The sequence below is a fragment of the Lacerta agilis genome, chromosome 3 (genome assembly GCF_009819535.1).
Source record: "Lacerta agilis isolate rLacAgi1 chromosome 3, rLacAgi1.pri, whole genome shotgun sequence".
Classification (NCBI taxonomy): domain Eukaryota; kingdom Metazoa; phylum Chordata; class Lepidosauria; order Squamata; family Lacertidae; genus Lacerta; species Lacerta agilis.
Genome location: NC_046314.1, coordinates 54,716,104 through 54,740,915, shown reverse-complemented (window position 1 = coordinate 54,740,915; position 24,812 = coordinate 54,716,104). Strand labels below are relative to the sequence as shown.

Genomic DNA, 24,812 nt, shown 5'->3' with positions numbered 1-24,812 from the left:
GCATTTTTATTAAAGATTTCTTGATTTACTAAAGTATGTGCAATGTCTCTCTCTCATATTTTTTACATGTATCATTTTTACAGATCATTTTCATCTGCTGCGACACTGGGAAGAAAAGGGGGGGAAGAGGTGGGCAGGGGTGGGAGGATGGGTGGGGTAATATTTTATTTTTTAAAAAGAATTAGCTCTGACCAACTGCACTATGGAGTTCTTGATCAGGAATGCCATAGTATGGCCAATGCTAGCAGGACTTTTAAAGAAATAACTGGGAAAGCACTGTAAGGGCCTTGATTGTTTCTTTGCAGACATGTCTATACCTGCCTCACACCTGATGTCACATGTGGAATGTATTACCCCCATTTTTCCTTCGCTTTGATATTTCTTACCTGTTTTCTGCAATGATTTTGTTTGATTCTGTATTTAATAAAAAAATAAATAAAGTAAATAAAAAGATGACATTTTGGTGCTTCGCGCCTGAGCCGAACGGAACAAGTCGCCATGTCTCACACAATTTTGCTTGTTCAACCTACCAAACGACCAGAAGGCAGGACTTATGCTGATTATGAATCTGTGAATTAATGCATGGAAGGAGTCTGTAAAATGTATGAAGAGCATCTGAAGAGAATGAATCCTAACAGCCCTTCAATTACATATGATATTAGCCAGTTATTTGATTTCATTGATGACTTGGCTGACCTCAGCTGCCTTGTTTATCGTGCTGATACTCAGACATACCAGCCATACAATAAAGACTGGATAAAGGAGAAGATCTATGTCCTTCTCCGCAGACAAGCTCAACAAGCAAGCAAATAGACACCATGGTTAAGGGGGTTTTGAGGGAAGGGTTTTGACAACAGGTGTGTACAGCGTTCTGTAGTGAAAGTTTTGTATTGTAGTCCTCCTGTTCATTCTTGTTAGCCTGTATCTGAGACAAAATCTGTTAGAATTCCAAGGGACTTTCTCAGTTTAAAACTCAAAGAAGAAAGGATATGCCTTCCACAGGTCAAATAGTTTAATTGTCTTTGCTTAGACAGTTCTATTTTTGTTCCTCCTGGGATTGTTCAATTCTGCTTTACCATAGTCGCTGTATGTACTCCTCTTTTGGGGTTTTTTCTAATGTTATTTCTTGGAGGCAGTCACGGTGAAGAATAAAATAAATACTCTTAAAAAAAAAAGATGACATTTTGTCTCCCTGCTGAAAAACTATGTGCTTCAGTTTTTTGGGGGGGGGGATGTCACATTGTGGTTAGTTGAAAAAAGAAGTGGATGCTTCCTATTTCCTTCTTGTGGCTGCACTGAGGATGAGAGGGAAGGAAGGAGTGCACATGCCCAAGGCTCATTCATATACTGAAAATATCTGAACACAGTCAAGGAAATTAAAAAGACCGCTATTTTGTATTGCACATATTCTCTCCTCCTCTTGCACACCTCCTCTTGTGAAAAGTACATTTTACATTGAGGAACAAAGATAATTTAGGGAAAGAGAGAAACAGGAAATGGATTTAGCAGAGAAAGCACTAAAAGAGCATGTCTTTTTATTATCTCATTGTGATGAAATAATGCAGCAGTGTCCTATCTTACCTGTGTGGGTTTTTTTTTCAAGCAAGCTGCTAAACGTGCCTACAAACTAATAAATGATCAGTAATGTTATATAGTGAATGTATACTATATACTTATATAGTGAATGATCTGGCATTGTCAGGCTTTGCTTCCAAATACACTGTTCAAGAGCTATGTGCCACCTAGTGACCTTATGGGAAACAACAAAATATGAATGTGCGTATGTACATAGCATGGGAATCAGTAGGTAGATAATGTCTCTTCCAGAAACAACTTCCACAAAGAAAAATTCCCTAAATATTACCATCTAGAATGAAACTGATAATTTGAATCCCCCCCCACAAAAGAGTTCCCTGTCTAAACAGAAAGATGGAACAGAAAGCAACAGTGATCATCATTTAATATGTATACTTGCACAATAACTCATAGCTGTTGCATAGGACAGAAATGAGCAGAGAACATGCAAGAGTATAGATGATTCAAATGTTATTTCTTCTGCTACAGAGATAGCTACTTTGGCAGAAGCCTAAGTACCTAATCCTTTGCAATGGAGCAACTGCAGACATGTAGGATTGAAAGATCCTAATCAGGTGCCCTCCTTTGGACTACAACTTCCATCAGCTCCATCCACCTCTGTTGGCTAGGGGTGGGTGGTTGTAGTTGTAGCCCCTTATATCAGGAGGGCACCAGGATGGGGAAAGATATCTAGAATGCCAGCATTTTTAGTTTATTGGTTTAATTTTTTTTAACGTTTTAATTAATTTTACTAATAATCTGATTGTTTTATTCATTTGGTAACCTGCTTTGAGGGTTTTAGTTTTTTTAAATCAAGCAGTATATAAATTTTATGACATAAAAAATGAAGCTGGTAAAAGGCCCTTCTTATACAGTACTGTACCTATTTGGTGATATTAAGCATGCTGTTCCCTGTTCTGCTGCTAGGTGACAGCATACTACCTAGAGAAACACTACATTAATTTACAGCAGTCTACGATTATGAAATGTGTTGGTATATGACAGACCCTCCATATAGCTAGTTTAGCGCCATATAGCATTTCCTTAGCTGACACTGTTAGCCTTTCTCACAAGCACTTTGATTAATCCCATAATATGATCCTTTCATCCCATTAAAATGGGTGTGAAAGAACAGAACAGAAACAGTCAACAGCATGGATGTTTACCAAGTTCTTGCTATCTGAATTTCCCCAAAGTTGGCACTTTCAAAACACCAGCTCTTGTTTCAGGAGCAATACTGTTTGGTTAGTCATCCACCATTCTTCTCTCTCTCTCTCTCTCTCTCTCTCTCTCTCTCTCTCGGTGTGTGTGTGTGTGTTACAAATTTTCAAATGGGTCTTATTTTATCCAGTGCAGCAGCTTATACACAAGGATTCTTTTCTCTGCTGTGATTTAACTAGTGCCCCTTGAAAAGTATGAAGCTAGAGCAGAATTAGGAGTTTATTGGCTTTTCAAACCACGCCATTGGCTGTTTCGCTGAGAGCACAATTTTACTGGATGCATCAGTAAAATACTGCCTGGTTGTGATGGCAGTTGTGGCGGAATAAGGCCTGGTTCATCATGGGTTAACCTATCACTCCCATGTTAGGTAGGTGTTCCCTGGGAGGCGGAGCTACTTGGCATTCTAAAAGGAGGGGGAACAACCTAGAAAGGCAGTTGGGGGTTTGGCAGTTGGGTGTGGAGGTTTAGAAAGAGAAACTGCGAGGTTAGGCTTTGGGGAATGGGAGGAAAGGTCATTACCATTGCTAACGGGATGCAGGAAAGATTATAACTGAGCTGAATTATATAAGAAGATTTGTACCAGTAATAACTCAAGACATCCATGTTTTCAAGTTACCTTAATAAAGTTAAAAGTGCTTAAACGTTCGCTGACTGTGGCAGTGCGTCAGTGCCTCAAGAGGTGTGGCTGAGGGGAAAAGCACTAAGGGTTTCCTGTGATAGAGGGAACGGGTGGCTTATTTTCCTGGCATACAGAGGACTGGGCAGGGAAGCCAAAGGTGCCACGCAGTTGCCAAAAAGGGAAGGCAAGCTGCAGTAGTTTGGGAACCCAGGGCGGGAGATCCTAAAGGTGGCAAGAGTTGTTTCGAACGTAAAGCACTGAGGTACCCCAGAGACACTCCCATATAACCACTGAAGGATTCATCCTAGTTGTTAGAGAAATTTAGGGAGAGTCACGGTTGGGGAAGTATCGAAAGGGGAGGGAATAGGATCCCTCACAGCAGTCAGGGCACCTCCAGACTCTTGGTATTTTGCAGCAGGAATGCAAGCACAAACTGGGAAATGTAGGTTTGCACAAAGTGGATTCATGTGCTCTGTTGTCCTTGCACAACACACCCACTTTTTAAAAAATGATTTTTGGCAGTTGGGAAAGTGGCAGGGAAATGCATTAAAAATGGTGGGCTGAATTAATGATTAACGGGAAAACAGATAAACACCTTGCAAAACAATGCAGGATGAATGCTCCTTGTGTGGAACGCTCATTCCAAATGAATAGGAACGAATTATAAAGAAAGACAAGGTCTAATCTAACCTCTGCGTCAGCTTTCAGCACGCCAGCCAGGACAAATGCTCAATAAATAGGTCATCTGAAGGAGGCATAGATTCTCATTCTTCCCTGGCCATTTAATGAGCAGTATTGGTGCTGCTGCTTGGTCAGTTCCTGCTGTCCAGACTAGTATGGTCCTAGCTTGAATTTTGTTGCATTCTCCACCTAGGAAGCTATACCTCAGAAAGCACATGCATCACTGCAGCTCTCAGGCAGCAAAGCAAGAACCTGCTCCCAGTTAAACCAGGAGAATGCTGGGCTAGAAGCAGGGCCGGATTTAGGTTTGGTGAGGCCCTAAGCCACTGAAGGTAATGGGGCCTTTTATATGTCCAGCTGTCCGTTGTCAACAACAAATTGTGGCTGGTTTTTGTGTTGAATATATGCTATATGGTAATTTATGCACCTAATAGGCATATAAAGCCATTTGCACATAACAAAACATGTATTTTATCATAAAATACATGAGCAAACCAATGATATTTTAGGGAGCAGGCTAGCAGGTGGGGCCCATTACTTACATCATAGAAGCCTACACAACACAAAACACTGTTGCTGTATGTAGGTTTTATTTTATTTGTTTTTTTATCTTATATTTTGGAAATGTACATCCAGTGGTTTTTTCCTTACAATTTTTTCGGGCCCCCCAAGAGCTGTAGCTTTTTTTAGCTCTGGATGCGTGTGCAAGGCGAAGCCACAGGGAGGCGCGTGTACGAGTGCGACCATGCCTGCAATTGCTCCACTGGAAACACGGCTGCGTGCTTCTAATCACCGATCTGTTCCTGGAGAGCAGCACCGGAGAAACCACTCCGTTTAACCCTTTAGCTTTAGAAAGAGAGCGTTGAAAACAGCTGGTCCCGACCCCGTTCACCGCAGGCTTGCGAGGACCTTTCCTTAGGTCCGTATGTAACAAACAAGCTCTACCATTGCGCCGTCCCGTTCCACGGAACCTCTGTGCAGGGTGTTGGTTTCCTGGCGGAACCCTTTCCCGGTCACACGAAGCGTCCCGTCTCGCTGCGGCGCTTCCTGCTGGCGGACTGCAGGTTAGTGATCCTGGCGAGGCACGTTCGCCTGAGGACGCGAATGCGGCAGCCCAGACCTCTCCCTCCTCCTCCTCCTCCTCCTCCTCCTGCTGCTGCTGTGGACTAGTCTCTGCAAATACATAACCCTTAGTTGCAAGAACCCTACCTCCAGACTCTGGGAAAACGAGCTTTTGATTCCCCCTTCGGGAATTATGAACGCTAATTGTTGGCTTCTTTCCCTTTCTCCTGTCATTAAGTTGCTCCTTTCAGTTGGTTGGCTTTCTCCTTCCTGTCTTCCCCTTTGTATTAACGCGTGATGGTTACATAAGTAAATAAACCGTGCCTGGTTGGGAAAGGAGGATGCGTGGGACTCTAGCCCGGTAGTCTAGGGTGCTTTCAGACGTAGGACCCACATCTCATCTAAACGGGTGTGTGAGGACGCCTTTTGATTTTCTCTTGCCCTGTATTTGCACGGTGGTAGCGCAGCTGTTGCGACCCACCCTGGAATGCAACCATGTGGGTCCCGACCCACCTGCTGGAGACCGGTGTTAGCTGGAATAGCATTTACCCACCCCCACCCCCAAAACGGAGTACAGCTTGGTCGTGGTTCCTTCTGGCAGCTTTACACATTACAAAATTCTGCATAAACGTTGATTGTGTGGCAGGTTTGTGCAACTACCACATGCTGTGATCATTGGTTTGGCAGGGAAATGTGTTCTATCTGTTCTATCTGTTCTTTGCTCAAATTAAGCTCTTAATATGCTGCAGGGGTTGATACAGTCATCTCCTTACGTACTTTTTTATTTCCATATTTTGTTTAATATGGAAAGATGAGTCCTCTGACAGTTCTTGGGCTTGCTCTTTTTATGGTGTCATGACCAAAATCTCAAAAGTAAAGTGTTTGATGTAATCTCAGAATCTGAAGGAGTTGTAAGGTTCTGAAATACTGGCTGTGACCGTAAGTGTACTTATTTCAGAGTTACCCATATTGAATCTGGTAGGACCTAACAGCCAAGGAAACATGCTTAGGGCTGAAAGTGCTAGTATAGTATACTACAGTGGAATGATTGGTACAGATGTGATGGATGAGTTTTGCCCAGTGATTGAATTAGATGACTTTTGAAACCCTTTTGAGCAGGAATGGGAAATCTTGAGGAAGTGGCATGGCTCAGCAGTAGAGAACCTGCTTTGCACACAGAATGTCCCATGTTCAACTCTTGGCATCTCCAGGTAGGGCTGAGAATATCTTTTACCTAAGAACCTTTGGAGCTTCCCGCCAGTCCAGAGTGGATGGATGAATGGCCTGGCTCAGTATAAGGCATCTCACTATATTTCTGTATCTAACCTCATGCCCAGTGACCAAACATAACCCACTGAGCCTCTCCGTCTGCCCCTTGGGACTCTTCCTGGGCCACACCCTATTATCTACCACACCTCTCTCCAAATGTTTATGCCTTAAATGAATGTGTTCTTGAACTCTTGGTGGCCTGGATAGAGTGTACTGTGTGTGAGGGAGAGGGAGATATCCTTCGCTGCTTTTTGAGTCTGGCCTGTTAAGTTGGGATATACCTGAATAATAGACAATAAGGAGAAATAAGAGGTTGTAAGATATTTCATGTTTAAAATGAAGAAAAAATTGTATTTATCTGTCTAAATGTGCTATGGAACTTCTAAGGATTGCAGCATGAACTTCCTAGCTTCCCCCTTTTTCATGGTCTCTTAACTATTTTCTTTCTCTTTTCCATTAGTTTAAAGCCAATTAGAGTTGATGGTACAAAAATTGGTTTTCTTCAAGCATATCCTGAAGCTGTTGCACAATCTCTCTTCCTAAAGCTTAATGTATGTGCTCGCTTCGGCAGCACATATACTAAAGCTTAATGTATAAAGATTTGACAGTGAAATGTCAGTGTGGAGTGTGCACAGAATTCTAAATCAGTGCCAGGCAAGAAATTCTAATTTGGAATTTTATTACCAAACTGACTACCAGTTTAATCTATACTGAATTGATTATTTCCAGATTTGCTGTACTATGAATGTCTTTGCTCATTTTAACCCACAGAAGTTTGAGAAGCCTCCGTAAATGTAAATATAATACAGGGTGGGGGAATAGAGATGGACAATGACAGCTGCTAAGGCAAAAATTATGTTCAAACCAGAGTAGATTAGATCTCTTCCTTAAGGTTTATATCTGCTTCCTATTTGGGAAAGTTTGCAGCCATTGAATGAACTATAAACCCAGAGATGCAACTTTAACACATATTAGCCTAAAAAAAAACCTCACACTTTTTTTTAATCACCTTAAAACTGCTTCTAACCTAGAGAGGTGAATGAGACACTGTGTGGTCTATAGGGCATTTGTTGTGCACTGTGTAAATCCTTACTGCAATCTTGTTTAAAAAGAAGCTTTGAGCTCCCAATTGGAGAAATGTATAAAACACTAAAGGGTCATCTGCCATGGCTGGTTTAGTTGAGATTTCTGCATTGCAGGGGGTTGGACTAGATGACCCTTGGAATCCCTTTCAACTCTACAATTCAATTCTATGATTCTCTGACTACTTTTGTTCTTTGAAAAACAAAGGTTAATACTGTACAGTTTTAAAATCTTGAACATCACTATTTTCAAAGCCACCATTCCAAAGTCATTTCTCCTGTGTTCTCATTCATTCTAAGTACCCAATGAATATTGAATGTAAAATTCATATGAAGAAAAGCTGCTTTGATAATAATTTGCTAACACTGCGTTTGTAGATGCCTCAAGTTTACCTAGCAACTGGAAAGGCATTAAAATCCTTCCAGTGATGCAGTGTGTCAGTGTATCTGGCTGTTAACCAGAAGGTTGGTGGTTTGAGTCCACCTAGGGATGACTGGGCAGGATTCCTGCATTGCCGGGGGTTGGACTAGGTGCCAACAGTTTCTTATCCTACAAATATGTACTCATAGTTTGCCCATGTCATTTAGCAAATATACTTAGATGCACATTTTTCCAAATTTGGGACAAATATATATTTGCCTGTCGGAACCATTTCAAATAAAGGTGTGCTATGTAATTATTGGCTTGGGTTTTTCCTCTCCCTGGGGTCATGAACGTAGATTCCATGGACAGGTGCCCAATTCAGTTTTCTCTGATTCCTGGCTCTAGCACTAAAGAAAGCCATGACTAAGGGAGGAAAGTGCTTCTTACTTTTTTTCCTGTGCTTATCTCCACTAGATCCAGGTTCTCCTTTTTCCTTTAAAAATCCCACCCTGAGCCGATGCATCTATATGAGAGCTGGCACAAAAGGCATTTCTAAGGGTCTGTTGGCACATTTCCTCCAGTTTCCTGACGCACTGATTCAGCATCTGCCAACCCTTCAGGCTATAGGTCACAGTCTGCACTTAGTCAAAAGCGGTGGACCAGAGAATCTCCCTTTCTCCTTCCTCCGTCCCTTTCTGTCAGTGAATGTAGTCAACTCACACAAGGGAAGCCACCATGCTAAATAGATCCTTCAGTTGCTTGGTACCATGCCCTGTGTTTAAAGTGGAGTGTTCAACTGGAATGAGTGTGGGGAAACGTCAATTAGAATTGATCCAACAGCATTGAAGTGAAGACAAGAGAACAGTGGGAGAGGCCTGGTATTTCCTGTCACTGCTGTGGTCTAAAGATCAATATGTTCCCACTTTGCGTCCTAAAGGACCTTCAGTGTAGCTCCAATCACACACTGACTTGTGTCTAGGGCACTTGAATGTAGCAGCAGGAACAGGGCTATGCTTCTTTCCCCACCCCAACATTGCATCTCTGATTGCATGGGCTTCCCAGTTGTGTAGAGCTTGTGCAAACAGTTCTCTTTCAGACCTCTTTTCTCAACATGTGAAAGTCAGGGTGAAGGGGACACAGTGTTGGGGGTTGGTCCAGTAGCACAGGCCCACTCCTGCTGCTACATGTGGATGTCCTGCATGCATGTATCTATATGTATAAGGTACGTCTTTTCTAATTGTGTTTAACAAAATATATTTAACTGCATGATTGTAACAAAACCTCTGAGCGGTTTACAAGAATGCCTAAAGCATGCATAGTCTGGAGTTGAGCGTTCAAAGCAAAGATGCATTACAAGGTATATACCGGTAGGTTTCCTTCACCTTTGTGAGACTGGCTATAGTGAGTGTTTCTGTTTTTATGGCCAACCTCTGTGACTGATCTTGCTGATGTGAGCCTATGTAGTCAGAACAATAAAAACATTTTACAATTTGCCATAAACCACTCCTGTAACTATGAAATGTGCATCCATTTCTGTTCACCTGGTGGAGACAGAAACTGCTTCCTGACTCTAGCACAAAGTAAGTACTAAGCAACAGCTCCCAGAGCATTTGATCATGTGTTCTTTCAAAACTGGATTCCGGCACCTCTCAGGTGGGCGCCATTCTAAGAGAACAAGGGTTCGTGGTGAGTTCTGGCATCCCTTTTTCTAGAAAAAAAAATTGCACTTTGAGTCCTCAGCACTGGTTGCATTTATGAGACTTCAGTTCTTGGGCTTCTTGCTTCCATGATCCTGTGTAGTGGCCACATACAGACAGGGTTAAAGAGCCAACGCATTTACTATTTCAAAACAACATTTGAAAATACACCAAAGGCTTAGCCAGAACAACTCTTGAAAACCAGTGGAGACCATTTATTTTTACTGACTTTAGGGGGGTGAAGATTAAGGTATATGATGCAAATATAAGAAACCGGTCCAGCGAGTCCTTTGTACACAGAGACCAGATGGCCACTTCTAGTGCCTCGATATGCACTTCAGAGGGTCGAGCCGTCAGGAGCAACCAAATGGGCAGGAAGGAAGGGCTGCTACACTGCAGAGGATTATTGTGTGAGTGAGCAAGAGAGCGAGAAGGATGTTGTAAAGCTGAGGACAGTGAGACATGTTTAGCTGTGCGCTGGACTTTGAGGCTCTCCTGGTAACAGTGCGGAGTCGCTTGCACTCTTTATAAAGACTTGAAGAATGAGATTATCACCGCTCTTTTATTGCTGATTCCGGGTTGCCCAACCACTGCCACAGTGTCCTTTTGTTTTGGCCGATCAAGATGAGCAGGCGACAGCAAAGGTTGCAAGGTTTTTAGCTGGGGCAATCAGAATAAGATCCACTATTTGACTATTGATTCAAAACCCTAAAATGTATTTTTTATAACTGACTTTTTATTTCTATTATTTGTGTATCGTATTGTTGTTTTATTGCTATGGCTAATGGCCGATGCAAATAAAGATTCATTCAGAGCGGAGAAGCAAGATCTGTTGGGGTGTTAATTCTGCGAACCCCTCCAACCTCTGGCCAGGTTGTGTAAATAAATATTCCAAGGATACCAAACCCTGAGTAACCGCTGGAACCCCTGGCATCTCTCACCGCTTGGAAATCAGGGTGTCATGTAACAGTAAACCTTTTAGAACAGCTGCATCGGTTGTTGGTTCGTTTTGGGGCCCAATCCAAGGGGCACTTGTTGGTGTTTAAAGCCCTAAATGTTGTAGGCCCCAAATATATGAAAGACCGCCTTCTTACCTACAGACCCTCTCAGATGTTAAGATAAGCAGAGGGGGCCCTTTTGGTAGTTCTGCTGCCCGAGATTTATTTTTTTTGGGGGGGAGCAGCCCAGGAGAGGGGCTTCTCTCTGGCAACCCATAAGCTGTGGAACTCCCTCTTCACAGAACGTGCCCGACACCTTCATTGTACAGTTTACATTGAACGCTGAATATGCACCTCTTTACCCTGCCCTTGGACACTTGAGATGCATATTTTTAGGACCCACCCTATTCTTGTAATTGTAATATTGTTTAAACTGTTTTTAATGCTGTATTTTATTTTTATTTTTTAAAAAATAATATTTATTAAGATTTTCAAAAAACAACAACAAAAACATACAAAAGAAAAACAAAAACAAAACTACAATACAAAACATTCTACAAAAAACAAAAATAAGCTATTATCTTAAAAATCTCAACTTTCTTTACATTTTTAAGTGGACTTCCTCCTATTTCCCCTTATTGCGTCCATTTCAAAATCCTTAACGTAACTTCCCAATTTAGTCTATCACATATTTAAAAATAATAATCAACAAAAAACATTTTCTAAATCTATCTCTACATTCTATAATCTCCTAAAATACGAATTATTTAATTCCAATTATATAATTGACAGCCTATCCTTTTTTTATCCAATAAAAACCTAACTTTAAATCTTACAATACTTTTTAAAATACACTTTAAATTTTCCCCATTCTTTCTCCACCGCGTCGTCTCTCCGGTCACGGATTTAATGCTGTATTTTAAATGGTTGTGCCCTACCTTGATACCTTAGGCTTATGGGTGGATAATAAATTTAATAAATAATAAATCTCCATTGTGGTTTATAGCTTTTGATTTATATTTGATTGAATTCTAAATAAGATATTTTACGTGTCTTTTTTTTTAAAAAAAAATCTGTGTCACCTATCCTTCAAATGAACTCAATATTTATTTTTAGCTAGGATTATAGTTCTGGAGAGAAGGGAGATGACTATTCATTTTCAGATCAATTTATGTGAGTAGGGAAGCAAGGGGGGTTGTATCTGGCTGTTAAAAATGTGTGCTGTAAACCATGTTGGATTATTTTAAATGTATAGAGACAATTTATAAGTACTCAAAATAAGTGTTAGGGTAAAAAGTAAATATGCATTCATCGGGGGGGGGGGGAATGGTGTACATAGCTGTTGTGATGTTATCAGCCCCCTTGGGAAAGAGAAAGAAAGAAAGAAATTATTTATTTGAAAATAAATAACAGCAAAAGTAAGTAATTTTATTAATTAACAAGGGAGTCACTACCATCATAAAACAGAGCCTAAAACTCCATGTGGAATATTTTGCCTCTAACTTTTCCTCAAACCAGGCCAAGGGATGTGTGGGCTTTCAGTTGGCTAAAGAAAATCCAAAATCTTGATAGAACATGAAAGAGACAGAACAAATGAATTCTATGTAAATCTGAAAGCACTTGGTTTGCCATCCAAAAAATTGAGCACTTCAAAGTAATGGTGCCTGGGGGGGGGGGGAAATGGAATGAAATTAGGGAAGTGAAATATATGTTAAGTTAGATAAAAGGAAAAACAATAAAGGGAGCAGATGTAATTTTTGGTGGTGATTGCTATCTTCATCTCCTTTTTTCTCATTTAGGTTAGGTGAAGTGTGTCTTGTTCAGAGGCAGAACTGAATGGGGGGGGGGAGACCTTTGCCCATTTCAGTTTTTATTTGTCTAAAAGCTGAGGACTTTTCCTCTTAGCTATTACAAGAGGGAAAGGAAAGTAAGGGTTTTGCTGTTATTTTTTATAGTTTTTAAGAGAGATTAATATAATCTCTCTTAATAACTATAAAAAGCAGATAACTTCCAGTACTTTGGTGTTTTAGCCTCATGAATCTTGCAGGGATGGGGGAAGTTTGCCAGGTATTAATTCAGGAAGCCTCAGAGCCTAACTCTGAAACAGAAAGATGTTGTCTTTACAAATACTGTAACCCTAATCATTTCTACTGTTTGTGGAAACAAATCAATTATGGTAGGGTAGCTTTGTGGATAGTATTTGGGCCTGAATCTTCATATCCTTTAAAGATGGCTCTGTATTGGGGAGTCGTCGACGTCGTCCTGTCCCCCCCCCCCGAATGCTGCAGGGTTTGCTTGGGATTTGAAAACCTTAGCACTTGCAGGTGAAACTAGGTTAGGTAGAAAGTCACTTTGTTGTGGAAATAACTAGGAAGAATGCTGATTTCAACATATACCTTCAGACTTATTCATCTGTTTTGTTAATGCAATGCCTAACAGGCCCTCCAAGTTAAAAAAAAGAGAGAGAAAGAAAAATTACCCAATACTGTAGCTTCTATCATGGCAACTCAGATAAAATAAAGAAAAGCAATTAAAAATAATAAATAATACAAGTGATACAAGATTAGCATTATTTAAATTGGAGGTGTCAGTGGAATACATGCAAACAATAGAGGATCTGGTTGGAATAAATCCAATAGATATTTTAAAAGGCATCACCGAGGCACTGCTGTTTTTCATATGAATACTTTGTGAACCTACTTGGGATGTACATGAGTGCTAATCCCATTTTATCAAATTTTCTAATCTTATACAGTAGTACCTCGGGTTACGTACTTAATTGGTTCCGGGGTGCCGTTCGTAACCCAAAAAGTATGTAACCCGAACGGCGATATCGCACATGCGTGAAAATGCGATATCGCGCTTTGCGCATTCGCAGACTGCGCAGAATGCAACCGCGAGCGCGGCAAAAAACACTTCCAGGTTATGGGAGTACGTAACCCAAAAAAACGTAACCCGAAGCAGACGTAACCCGAGGTACAACTGTAGTAGTAACTGGAAGCTATAGGGAGATGTTTATATGTAGCAGTAGCAACATAACAATTAAACAAAGTTGCTGCTGGTTTTTCTCCAGCATTCAATACAGCGAAGCCATTGAATTGCCATAGTTTAGTAGAGAAGGTGGGGACTGTGGCGAGAGAGTGGTGTTGATGGCTGGCTGGGATTTTGGTGTTGGTGTCAAACTATTAGTGGCTATGCTTTACTAGACTTAAGGCAAAAAAATTCAAGGGCTGACCTAGTCATTGCTGGAGAACTTCAAAACACAGTTGGTTGGTTTCATGTGGAATAAATCAAGGAGGCATTATGAAAATACTAATTGGCCATTTATACCGGTATTGCTGAACACCTGCAAGATAGAATGTCAGACATTCTGTAAATTAAGAACTCTATTCAAAATCAAATATTACTATCTTTAAAAAAATTAAACAGGAGGTTTAAACATGACCTTCAATATCAGACTTTCCGGGGCAGTTGTGTTTTTCAGATTAAGCTATTGAAAATATCAATCTTTTTGTGCTTGACCCAAATCATGGTGTGCAATGACTAGCATTAGAGGAGCGGGATGCGGGGAGAGAAAAGTAATTCTTTGATAATCCCTTGTATTGTGTGACTTGCTGTTCATGAGTCCTGAGCATCATCTGGATGTAATGTCTACATTTGCTGCCTGCCCTTTGACTTGCTGAGGCAAAATTACCGTAGTTATGCTGTTTAAAAATTATTTTAATTTATATCTTGCCTTTCAGTGCTGGACCCAAGGCAACTCGCAACATGTATTAAAAACAGATACAGCTAAAAAAACAACCAGTTAGTTATAAATAGTAAAAACAAACAAACAAATCACTATTAAATAAGATACTATATTAAAAGCAGCACTGAATCAAAGTACAGTAACTTAAAACTGTTTGAAAATGCAACAAGAGAAGCAGAAAATAAATATACAAAACCAGCCATTAAAAGACCCTGTTGCAACAGCCAATTAGTGCCCAAAGGCCTGCCCAAACAAAAAAGTCTTTGTCAACGAAAGGAAAGCAGAGGGATCCAGCCTAGCCTTCTGTGGGAGCAGCCACCAAGAAGGCCCTCTCTCGTGTCCCCACCAAATGTGTCTGTAAGGGTGGTGGGACCAGGAGGAAGACCCCTTGCTGAAGATCTTGACAGCCAGGCAGGCTCATATAGGGATATATAGTCCTTCAGGTAGCCTGGACCCAAGCCGTACAGGGCTTTATAGGTTATAACGAGCACATTGATTTATGCCCAGCAACAGACCAATAGCAAATGGAGAAGTTGCAACGAAGCCTTTTCTGTTTCCCTGTAACAAGCGCCATTCAGGAATCTTACACAGCATCTTACAGCTGCTGAAATTTCAAGTCATCTTCCCACAGCAGCCCCACACCTGCATTTAGAGTTTGCTAATCTCATGGTTAAAATCCAATAAATTCTCATTAAAAAAAAGAGTTTGCTAATCTCTCTCTCTCTCTCTCTCTCTCTCTCTCTCTGTGTGTGTGTGTGTGTGTATTCCAAGGGATATTGCCTCCAACTGTGGAGGTAACCATCATGGCTAATGGTCACTGATAGTCATTATCTTGCACAAAATCATCTTGTCCTCTTTTCCATCCATCTAAATTGATGGCCATCACTACATCTTCTGGCAGTAAATCCCAGAGTTAAATACATCCTGTACGAAGAGGAGCTTTCTTTTGTCAGTTCTGAATCTTCGGATGTTGAGCTCTATTGGAAGGTCCCATGTTCTGGCAATTTGAGAGGGAAGAGTACTGTACCTAGACAACCAGTCCTATGGAGGACATCTAGACAGCGGGGCAGTCGAGAGGAAGTAAAGGATAATCTGGGAGGGGAAGGGTGGAAGCAGCCATCTAGGAGCCCTGTACAAAGCAGGGAGGGAAATCTCCCTGCTGTTAGAATGGTGTGTGCATGTGCTTCCTAGTGGGTTTTTTTTTTGTAGTGGTTGATATTCTTGGGCCAGAGTATCTTTAGATAGGTCTGAAAAATAAGAAACAATCGGCCTGGATTGATTTCTCCTGTGTGCTCCTTTCTAGAAATGACCATTTCATTATGGAAGAGTTTTCATCGAATTACTCATGGCAGATTGTTGCCACAAATGAGTATGTCTCTCCATAGCCATATTCATGGTTTTGAGGAGGAGAAAATAAAGAAGAAGCTTCAGCAATTTACAGGTGGATCTGTTGACCTTTCTAAAGAAGATGATGGGATTGGGATACTGACATTGAACAACTCAAGGTTTATGAATGCGTTTACAGGTATTAGCAATGTATTGTGGATGGTTTTTGCAATTTGTTATATATATTTATATTTTCTCTCTCCTCTTTGTATGATGCCCAGAGAGTAATAGCTATTGGGTGTCTAGTATAGCAAATAAGTGAATGCTTTCTTAATTATTAATACATTTAATAATATGTGTTTGCTTCTTAATTATTGCTTCTTAATTATTAATACATTTAATAATATGTGTTTGCTTCTTAATTATTGCTTCTTAATTATTAATACATTTAATAATATGTGTTTGCTTCTTAATTATTGCTTCTTAATTATTAATACATTTAATAATATGTGTTTGCTTCCTCTTAAGGACAGTGGTACCTCTGGTTACGTACTTAATTCGTTCCAGAGGTCCGTTCTTAACCTGAAACTGTTCTTAACCTGAAGCACCACTTTAGCTAATGGGACCTCCCGCTGCCGCTGCACCGCCAGAGCACAATTTCTGTTCTTATCCTGAAGCAAAGTTCTTAACCTGAAGCGCTATTTCTGGGTTAGCGGAGTATGTAACCTGAAGCGTATGTAACCCGAGGTACCACTGTATGTGCAAAGGCAGAAATTACTCCTTAACACTTGCCTTCAAGTGTGATGAGAATTATCTTGCAATCACAGAGATTTTAAATGGGCCGTGTTCTTCACAGGGACTCTGTAACACCACACGTTAGATGTTGAAGAAGCCTTTTGTCACAACGGTTCAGTGAGCCTGAAGCCAGATGCCCCAGTTCTTTTCTCTTTGTTTTATATATCTGCCAAATGTACTTAATTCTTGGTTTATTTAAATTCATAGCCTGGACTTTTCCTAAAGCTCCAAGTCCAAAGCAATATTCATAAGGATTTTCAATACAGAAATGCAGGTGGATTAACCAAATGCTGATCTAGAAATTGCTACTGAATGCCAGCATGGATTAAAAAAAAAGTCTTGTATTGCTTCTGGAAGTTGCTCTGACTTCTTCAGTGTTCCAGAGAAAGGGCGTAACAGCTGGACAAGCACTTTTCTACAGACCTGTGTGCTGTATTTGGCATTAAAAGGGCTATTCACTGCTGACCGTGGAGACTGAAATTTGACCACAGGGGTGGAGGATTTAGGAAATCATAGGTCAACTCCTCTCACTGTGAATTAACGGCTAGAAGCTTATAACAGTGGAGACCCTGGAATGCTGATACATTCTCCCATTGGCTGGCATTTGGCCGCTGCATGCTTGCGTTCTTTCAAGAGTTTGGATAGCATACTAATAAATAAATTAATAAAGGATTCAAATCAATAAATATACCGTATCGAGAATTCATTAAATCATCGGGGGCTATTAGAAGTGTCAAGCCACAAGTTTACCAAGAAAAAAAAATTTCACTAGAGAAGTGCAAGGAGCATCTACATGTGAGCATGTAGAGCAGTGACTGATAATGCTTTTCCTCTGGGAGGTTGTGTGTGTGTGTGTGTGGCCAGCATGATTTTGTGGTTCTGTCTCTTTTTCTGGTTGCTGTTGTTGTTTTATTTTAAGATGTGTGAGCCATTATATCATGCTCTCCCAGCAGCCATTTCATGTTACGTCACACTCCACAGCATCGTTTTGTGAGACTATAGCGCATGCCTTGTGGTATGTGACTGGCACCCACAGCACTTCCTCAAAACTCCAAATGTGCCCATTGGCTTAATAAAAGGTTGGTGACCCCTACCCAGCCATTCCCCTGGAGGGACACTCGGCATTTTCCTTCAACCAGCACTTTCCAAAGTGCGTAGTAAAGAGGTGCAGCCAGGACTGCAGGACAGAGTCGACAATAGGAGTTCTGTTTTTAAAAATAAAAAGTATAGATGCTGATAGTATACCCTTTCATATAGAATCATATATCATTATCATAGAACCATATAATTGTGAAGATTTCAAACTAGTTTTTCTAATAAAGATGCATTCTAAAGGTGACCCTCACATGTTCTTTCTTTTGACGGCAGGTGGGATGATGCTAGAGCTGCAGGAGAGGGTTGCTGAATTGGAAAACTGGACGGATGGAAAAGGGCTGATTGTCCGTGGCGCAGCAAACACTTTTTGTTCAGGGTCTGATCTGAATGCTGTCAGGGCGCTGTCCAGCCCACAGGTAAGTGATGGTAGAAATCAAATTCTCATGTGCTGTTTAATGTTCTGAGCCACTTGTTCCTCAAAGAAAGATGACCCAGCAGCCTCAGTTCTGCAAATCATCATAAGGAAACAATAACAATTACTCTGTTTTATGTCTGGATACTGAACATGCTGTCAGCATTTCAGAAGTGAATGACAAATTGCAAGTAGTGCAAGTGTAGGGGTCATGTATTTGATTTATTACTCAGAAGTTCCACACTGGAAATCCTTCCTTCAGCTTATTCCATTTCATTTTTTTTTAAAAAAATTAAAATTTCTCAGGCTATTCAGAGAAATGAGACTGGTTGCAGATAGTAAGGTGAGCTTGATTGATTTCCCAAGCTGTTAAAGTGGATCAGTCTCCTTCACCTGCAGTTCAGTTAATGGGAAAGAAATCTATGTGGAGGGAGACTCCTGTTAAAAGGAAGCTATGTAGACTGCATTCCAAATACAGTGGTACCTTGGCTGTCAAACTTAATCTGTTCCAGGAGTCCATTCGACTCCAGGAACCATCTGAAAACCAAGTCGTAGCTTCCAATTGGCTGCAGGAACTTCCTGCACTCAATTGGAAGCCGTGTCCGATGTTTGGGTTCTAAAAAACATTCGCAAACTGAAACACTCACTTCCAGGTTTGTGGCGTTCAGGAGCCAACCTGTTCAGGAGACAAGCCGTTTGACAACCAAGGTTCCACTGTACCCACTTATCTGGGAACGAGCTCCATTGAACTGAACAGGACAACTTCTGAGAAGAATTTTGTAGATTGCAAGGTTTATTTTATTCCTCAGGCAGCAATCCTATGAACATTTGGAAGTAAGTCCCACACTGGGATGGGTTTCTGAGTAAACCTACGGTACATAGGATGAGGCAGAAATTCCCAGTATCAAGCTGGTTGTTGTTCTTAGCCCCAGAGGATATCTGTCCATTTCATTCCCTGCAATCACATCTCACTCTTTGCAAGAATTCAGCCACAGCCTTTGTTTAAATAATGGTAGGATTAATACTAGGTTTTAAAAAAGGACTTGGATCCATAAAGCGACGTAGGACAACTAAAAGCTGTCCAGTGCTGTAACATGTAAATTAACAGTGGTTTTCAAGCCAGCGTTGAAAAATGCTCTCACTTTCCTCAGGACGAAATGAAATGACTGGCATTGTTTATTGTTACAGCAAGAATAAAAGACAGTGCTCTCCTAACTGATCGCTGTATGTTTCTATCCTTTGGAAATCTCATTTCCAAAATGTGAGAAATAAAATAAATTTACTCCTTGGCATGAGTCATAAACTTGTGCAATTACTGTGACCCAAATTTGGTTCAATAAAATTGTTTCCTGGGATTGGTGGCATGGACCACACACTCACAGTATGAAATAGGGAGGTCTGACTTGATTTGGTTAAAAAACTTTCTCAGCAGCAGACTCATCCCAGTTGTTTTTTTTAGTTTTTTTAAAAAAGTATTTGTTAAATTCCATTGTCTGAAAGCATGTCAGACTCCCCAAATCACTTTGGTAATTAGCTGTCTAAAGTTATCTCACATTCTATGTCCCATTGATTACAATAGGAGAGTTAAGCATGTGCTGTAATCTCTCCCTTTTGAAATTCCATTCATTTGGCTGAATTCCCTAATATTCAGCATTAGTCATTTTGAAATCAGTGGATTTAAGCCTACTCTGAGTATGACAAATGTTGCATATCACCCTCTGTTTAACTACAGTCAGAGGTTCTTTTGCTTTCTGGTATCTGAATCATAGGAGAGTTGTTTCTAAATAATGGCTCAGAACTCCCAGTGTCTTTCAAGAACCTTGGGTGTGAGTTTTCAGACTATATCTTGCCTGGCAGTAATTTATTACTTGCTTGTTGTTTCTCACTGCACATTTTGAAAATAATTACAGTAAGTCCTGCATTCTGGGGATTGCACCTAAAGCCAAAATGCCTATACTGTAGTCAAAACACATTGTGTACAATGGCAAGTGGAACTGCCAAAGTCTCTCCCCCCCCCAGATGCCTGCCTCCTTTCTTCCCTTCTTTTAATTGTTAAAAAATAAATAAATTGCCCAGCGCTTAAAGCTCACTAGTTAAATATGTGTGAGTTGCAAGCTTATTGTACAGCATATTACAGGGTCGCAAACAGGTTTTGTTGTTGGGGAATGGTGTTGCCTTGTAGGTGTTGAGAAAATACGAAAAATGTCACTGGTCTTTTCCAGCAGTGGTGAAAAGGCCATTCCTCTGATGACTTGGCTACTTGGTATTGGTTAGCTTAACACAGCATGGCAGCAAAAAGGACTGGGGAGAAGCAAAGCTCTTATCCGGAAGTTCACGTTTGTGTGGTCTCAGTAACCCATAGTTTAACCTACTGTGTGGTGCAGAGCAGCTAAATGTTAGCTGGAAATCTCTGAATTACCTAAACCACTGCAGATGTCTTTCTGTAGCAGCCAGTTTGTTTGATATGTAAGATACGGCCATGAGTGGCTACCTGATAGTCATGATGGCTATATATGCAGCCTCCTTTCACTGTTGTTGTTGTTCAGTCGTTCAGTCGTGTCCGACTCTTCGTGAGCCCATAGACCAGAGCATGCCAGGCACCCCAATCCTCCACTGCCTCCCGCAGTTTGGCCAAACTCATGCCAGTCTTATGGACTTCCTAGAGGAATCTGATTGGCCACCATGGGAAATAGGATGTTGAGCAAGATAGCTGCTTTTGGTCTTATTCATCAAGTGCTCCTCTTATATCCTCATTTAACTGAAGCCAAGAGCCCAAGCCTTTTCAGTCTCTGCCTTCCATGGGATTTAATTAATAAGATATTAATAATGGCCTGCACTCCCCAGTCTGCCTTCTGGTTGCCATTCAAGAGTTAGCACCAGCTGTGACAGTGTTACTTTGTAGAAGCAGAAATGCTCTGAGATCATTAATGTGGCTTTGTTTTGAAACTTTTTACTATGAATAGCCCCCCCCCCCTTCCCTTCCATAAACACAGGCATCCTTGTATTCATCAGCGCTTTAGACTTCTCTTCTGGCCTGCTTTGTGCACTGCTCAGGGTGTTTTTTTAAGTTAAATAGTGAGATCACTGCTTAGGATGGAAAATGCCTTTGTTCTTCAGCTTTATTCAATCCTATTTCATTTATGAATAGAATTTGTATTTCTAATTATATTATTTATATACTGTATAGGGTTTGCAATCTGCCTTTCACCCTGAGCTGTCTTGGGGTGTCGTACAACAGTTAAAAAGTGAATGCAAGCCAACAACATTCCATGTCAAAACAGCAATAAAATTGCAGAGAGAGAGATGTACAGCCACTCAGGCCACCTTTAGGTAGACGAAGAAGGGAACAAAAATATGTGCCAAATAGATAGGAATAAAAACAGAAACAGCTAAGGGTCTCAAATTCATTTTTTAAAAATGTTTTGCAAAATAAGTAAAAAACATGGTGTATTGTAAAAGCTGTGAATTGGCATCTAGAGACCACAGGGTCCCTATTTTAGCCACTAAGCAGTGTACAAAATAACAAATGCAATATGTTTATATTACAAACAGCCTGAGAAACTACAAGATAATACAAGATAACGAAAAGAAAAATGCCCAAAGCAAAAACACAGCAGCACATTTTGAATTGTCTTTAGTCAGGAGCCCCTTCCCTCTTCAGCCTCTCCCTTGCCAAGGCACACCCTGACCCAAAATGCAACACTCACCCCACTATTCACCATCCCACCCAAATTCTGTGTTACATCTGCATAAATCATACAATATGCACTAATTTAATATCGCCCACCCCATTCTACATCTTCACCAGCACACACAAGCACACCATTAACCCAGTCACTCCCACTTGGTCACCAAACGCTATCTCCAGTCATTCATTCCACTGAGGCCTGACAATGTGAACAACGGGCTTGTAGCAATGCTGACTTGCCCTCTTAACCTGCTTGGATGGGGGGGGGGAATAGTGGGTGGGTCCAGCAAGTGGTTAATGCATTGTTATGTGGCAGGGTGGTGCTGCAACCACTCCTAATAAAGCCTGCCCTGGATCCAGTGGCAGGAAACACCTTCCACCTAAGTGCAAAGACCTCCCTTCTTGGGAAAGTGCTTGAGGGGGCTTAGTACAGATGTTCTTGGATGAAACCAGTTATTCTTACCAGTTTGGGGGTAGAACCTGGTTTTGCAACCCAATTGACCTTGCTAGCCCTGATGGATGACCATCAGGAGAAGGTCAAGTGACTCTTGCTTTATCTTTCAGCAGCATTTGAGACCACCAACCATAGATTCCTCCTGAATTGGCTCTGTAGGTTGGTGGTTGCAGGTGCTATTCTGCACTGGTTCTGTACCTACCTGCAGGGCTGGTTCCATAGAGTAGCACTGGATGACTATGTGTCTAAGGACCATAAGAAGAGCTTGCTGGATCATGCCAGGGGGCCATCTCATTCAGCATCCTGATCTCACAGTGGCCAGCCAGATGATGGCTATGGGAAACCGGAAAACAGGACCCAAGCACCAGAGCCCTGGCAGTTATGCTGTGGAATGTCCCAGTGCTTGGTTTGTCTCCAGTGCTATTTAGCATCTTTCTGAAGCCATTGGTAGCAGTCAGTAGCAGATTTGGAGCATAATGTCTTCAGTACAGTTAAGAGTACAGAACCTAGGCAAAACGTTTAGGAAATTTATTATATGCAAGCTCAGTTGGAATCAGTAGAATATTCCAGAACAGCTATTCCCTTTGGGCATTTGCGTACCTCAGGATAATTTTAACCGTTTTCCTCTTTCTTTATAGGATGGGATGGACATGTGTATGTTCATGCAAAACACCTTAACCAGACTCATGAGGTTAGTGTGTTTCGTCTGATTAACTTTTAAAACATTCAACAGCTTGAATTGTAGCCCTAGCAAAAAAATAATAATTAAAAATTACAAAAGTGGCATCGCATGTTTCATGAATTATAAGCCTGGAAAATGTTGGAAACAAAAACGTTGGTTCTTATAAGCAGATGACATTTAGAACTCTTGACGTTTTCTGAAATGACAAAAAAGCCCTTGGTGGTAGGGGCAGGGACATACCACCCCCTGAAACTTCTGTCTCAATTTCTAGAAAGTGTTGAAGTCATCTCTTAAAAGTTGGCAAGCAGTATGTCCACAACCTACATAGGGGTATGGAAGCAACATGTGCAGAGGAGGAGACTGTGAGTTTAATCCACCATCTGTTCAACCACCCCACCCCCACAGAGGTTTCTCTCCCTCCAGCATTTCTTAAGGCTCTCTTAGTAACTGGGAAGCCGTATTTCTTGTGCCGCTATTGTTTTGGATTATTTCTGACCTTCAGTTTTATGAGAGGGCTTTTTTTTTGTAGAATGACCTAAGGACTCCCAGATGAGAAACGAATGTCCATCCTTCTCTGACATTTAATCCTGTTCCCCATTGTTTCAGACGTTTCTATAACAGAATGCAGATTTACTGCTGCACAGAACAATCACTGCTCAAGGTCACACGAGAATAAGGTGACAGAGGATGAAAGACCAGTAGGCAAACTTGTGGGAGAGGGAGCTTCAAAAACCGAATTCCCCAAAATTTGTAGCCAGTAATCTCTCAGTCCCCAGTTCTTCACGACACATTTGAAGGAATAGTCTTATAACAATGAGTTTCATTATCGGTTCGTGTCAATGTTGGGGGCTATAGCTTTCATACACTTTTTCTAATTTTGGCCTCTTGAGAGCTCAAAACCACACACTAGCCAGGTACAAATATTAGCTTTTGAGTTGTTCCTCTAAATGTGTCATACAGAATAAAAAAGATTAGAAAATTTAACAGAATGTCTGACTCTGGTTATGTGTTTCCCCCCAAAAGAAACATATCTATATATGCAAAGGTAAGGTAGCTTTCGGGGCGGGGGTGTGTTGTCATGACATGACACCATAAATGGACCTTGCCTCTTGGCCTATGAAAACCAAGGCAGGGTTCTCTGAATTATGAGTGGGAAGGTAGGTGAGTTCTGAATGCCATTAGTGAGCCTCCATCTCCTCTGAATATGTTTTCCATAGTCTGTGCTGTGTGCATGGAGGGCAGAGGTGATTTTGGTCTTAACAGGCGTGGGTGCTATTAGGGCAGATATTTTCCACTATCAACTCAGTGTATTAGAAACAAAACTAAACAGGTGCCAGTCCTCCATAAAGTCTGAAAAACATAAAAGCTTACAATTTCTTCTTTCTCTCCCCCCCCCACCCTTGGCAGTCTTCACAATGTGTGTGCACTTTAATTGTGTCGTGCTTACTTTCGCCTTTAAAAAATGAAATAAAATTAAAAAGTATTTATTAACCTAGATTTTCAAGATAGCCTACAAAAGAGAACAGTAAAACAAATATGTATTTTTACTGTTGCTATGATAATTGCTTTTGTTTCTGATGTTTATGTGTCATGCTTTCTTTCCTGAAACCGTTGCTTGTCTTGGTTGGAATAGCCTGCCTTTTGATCATTTAACCCTTTGACTGTAGTTGTAATTTTGAATGGTTTCTTTCTTGCTCCCCGTTTTGTGTAGGTTACCTCTGATTACAGTTGCATTAGTGCAAGGGAAAGCTCTGGGAGGAGGAGCAGAACTCACCACTGCATGTGACTTCAGGTAGGGTTAAATGCATTGCTGAGCAGACTTGGGACCCTGTTCAGACATTGTTTTCACATTTCGATTGTCCCCAGGGAAAGAGTGGCAGATACGATCTCATCTACTTCATTCTCCTAGCACTTTTTTTCCATGCTGCCATAGCATTTTAGTATCGTGCGGTTTTTTAAACAATCATTTGTGCTGTTTGCTCTTGGCTTTAAATAGAATAGATTGCCTTGAGTGTATGTTGATAGAAAGGCAATTTAACAATTTTTTATAAATAAAAAGGAATATTTTAAAGTCCTGCATCCATTTGAGTGTTCTTCCTATGTT

At 40.9% G+C, this 24,812-nt stretch overlaps 2 protein-coding genes across 2 annotated transcripts in view; both read left to right on the top strand.

Annotated features, from left to right (window-relative positions):
* Positions 1-459: 459 nt before the first annotated feature.
* On the top strand, positions 460-895 carry LOC117043751 (enhancer of rudimentary homolog). The gene is given in 1 exon segment (XM_033143743.1): positions 460-895. A coding segment is annotated over 1 exon segment (315 nt). The 5' UTR covers positions 460-498; the 3' UTR covers positions 814-895.
* Positions 896-4,934: 4,039 nt separating this feature from the next.
* The window catches only part of ECHDC1 (ethylmalonyl-CoA decarboxylase 1), a 29,105-nt gene continuing 9,227 nt past the window's right edge, over positions 4,935-24,812 (top strand). The window contains exons 1-5 of the mRNA XM_033143742.1: positions 4,935-5,160; positions 15,560-15,781; positions 17,746-17,888; positions 22,665-22,717; positions 24,420-24,500. Coding sequence (XP_032999633.1) covers positions 15,562-15,781; positions 17,746-17,888; positions 22,665-22,717; positions 24,420-24,500 — 497 coding nt within the window. The 5' untranslated portion in view covers positions 4,935-5,160; positions 15,560-15,561. The remainder of the gene's footprint in view (positions 5,161-15,559; positions 15,782-17,745; positions 17,889-22,664; positions 22,718-24,419; positions 24,501-24,812) is intronic.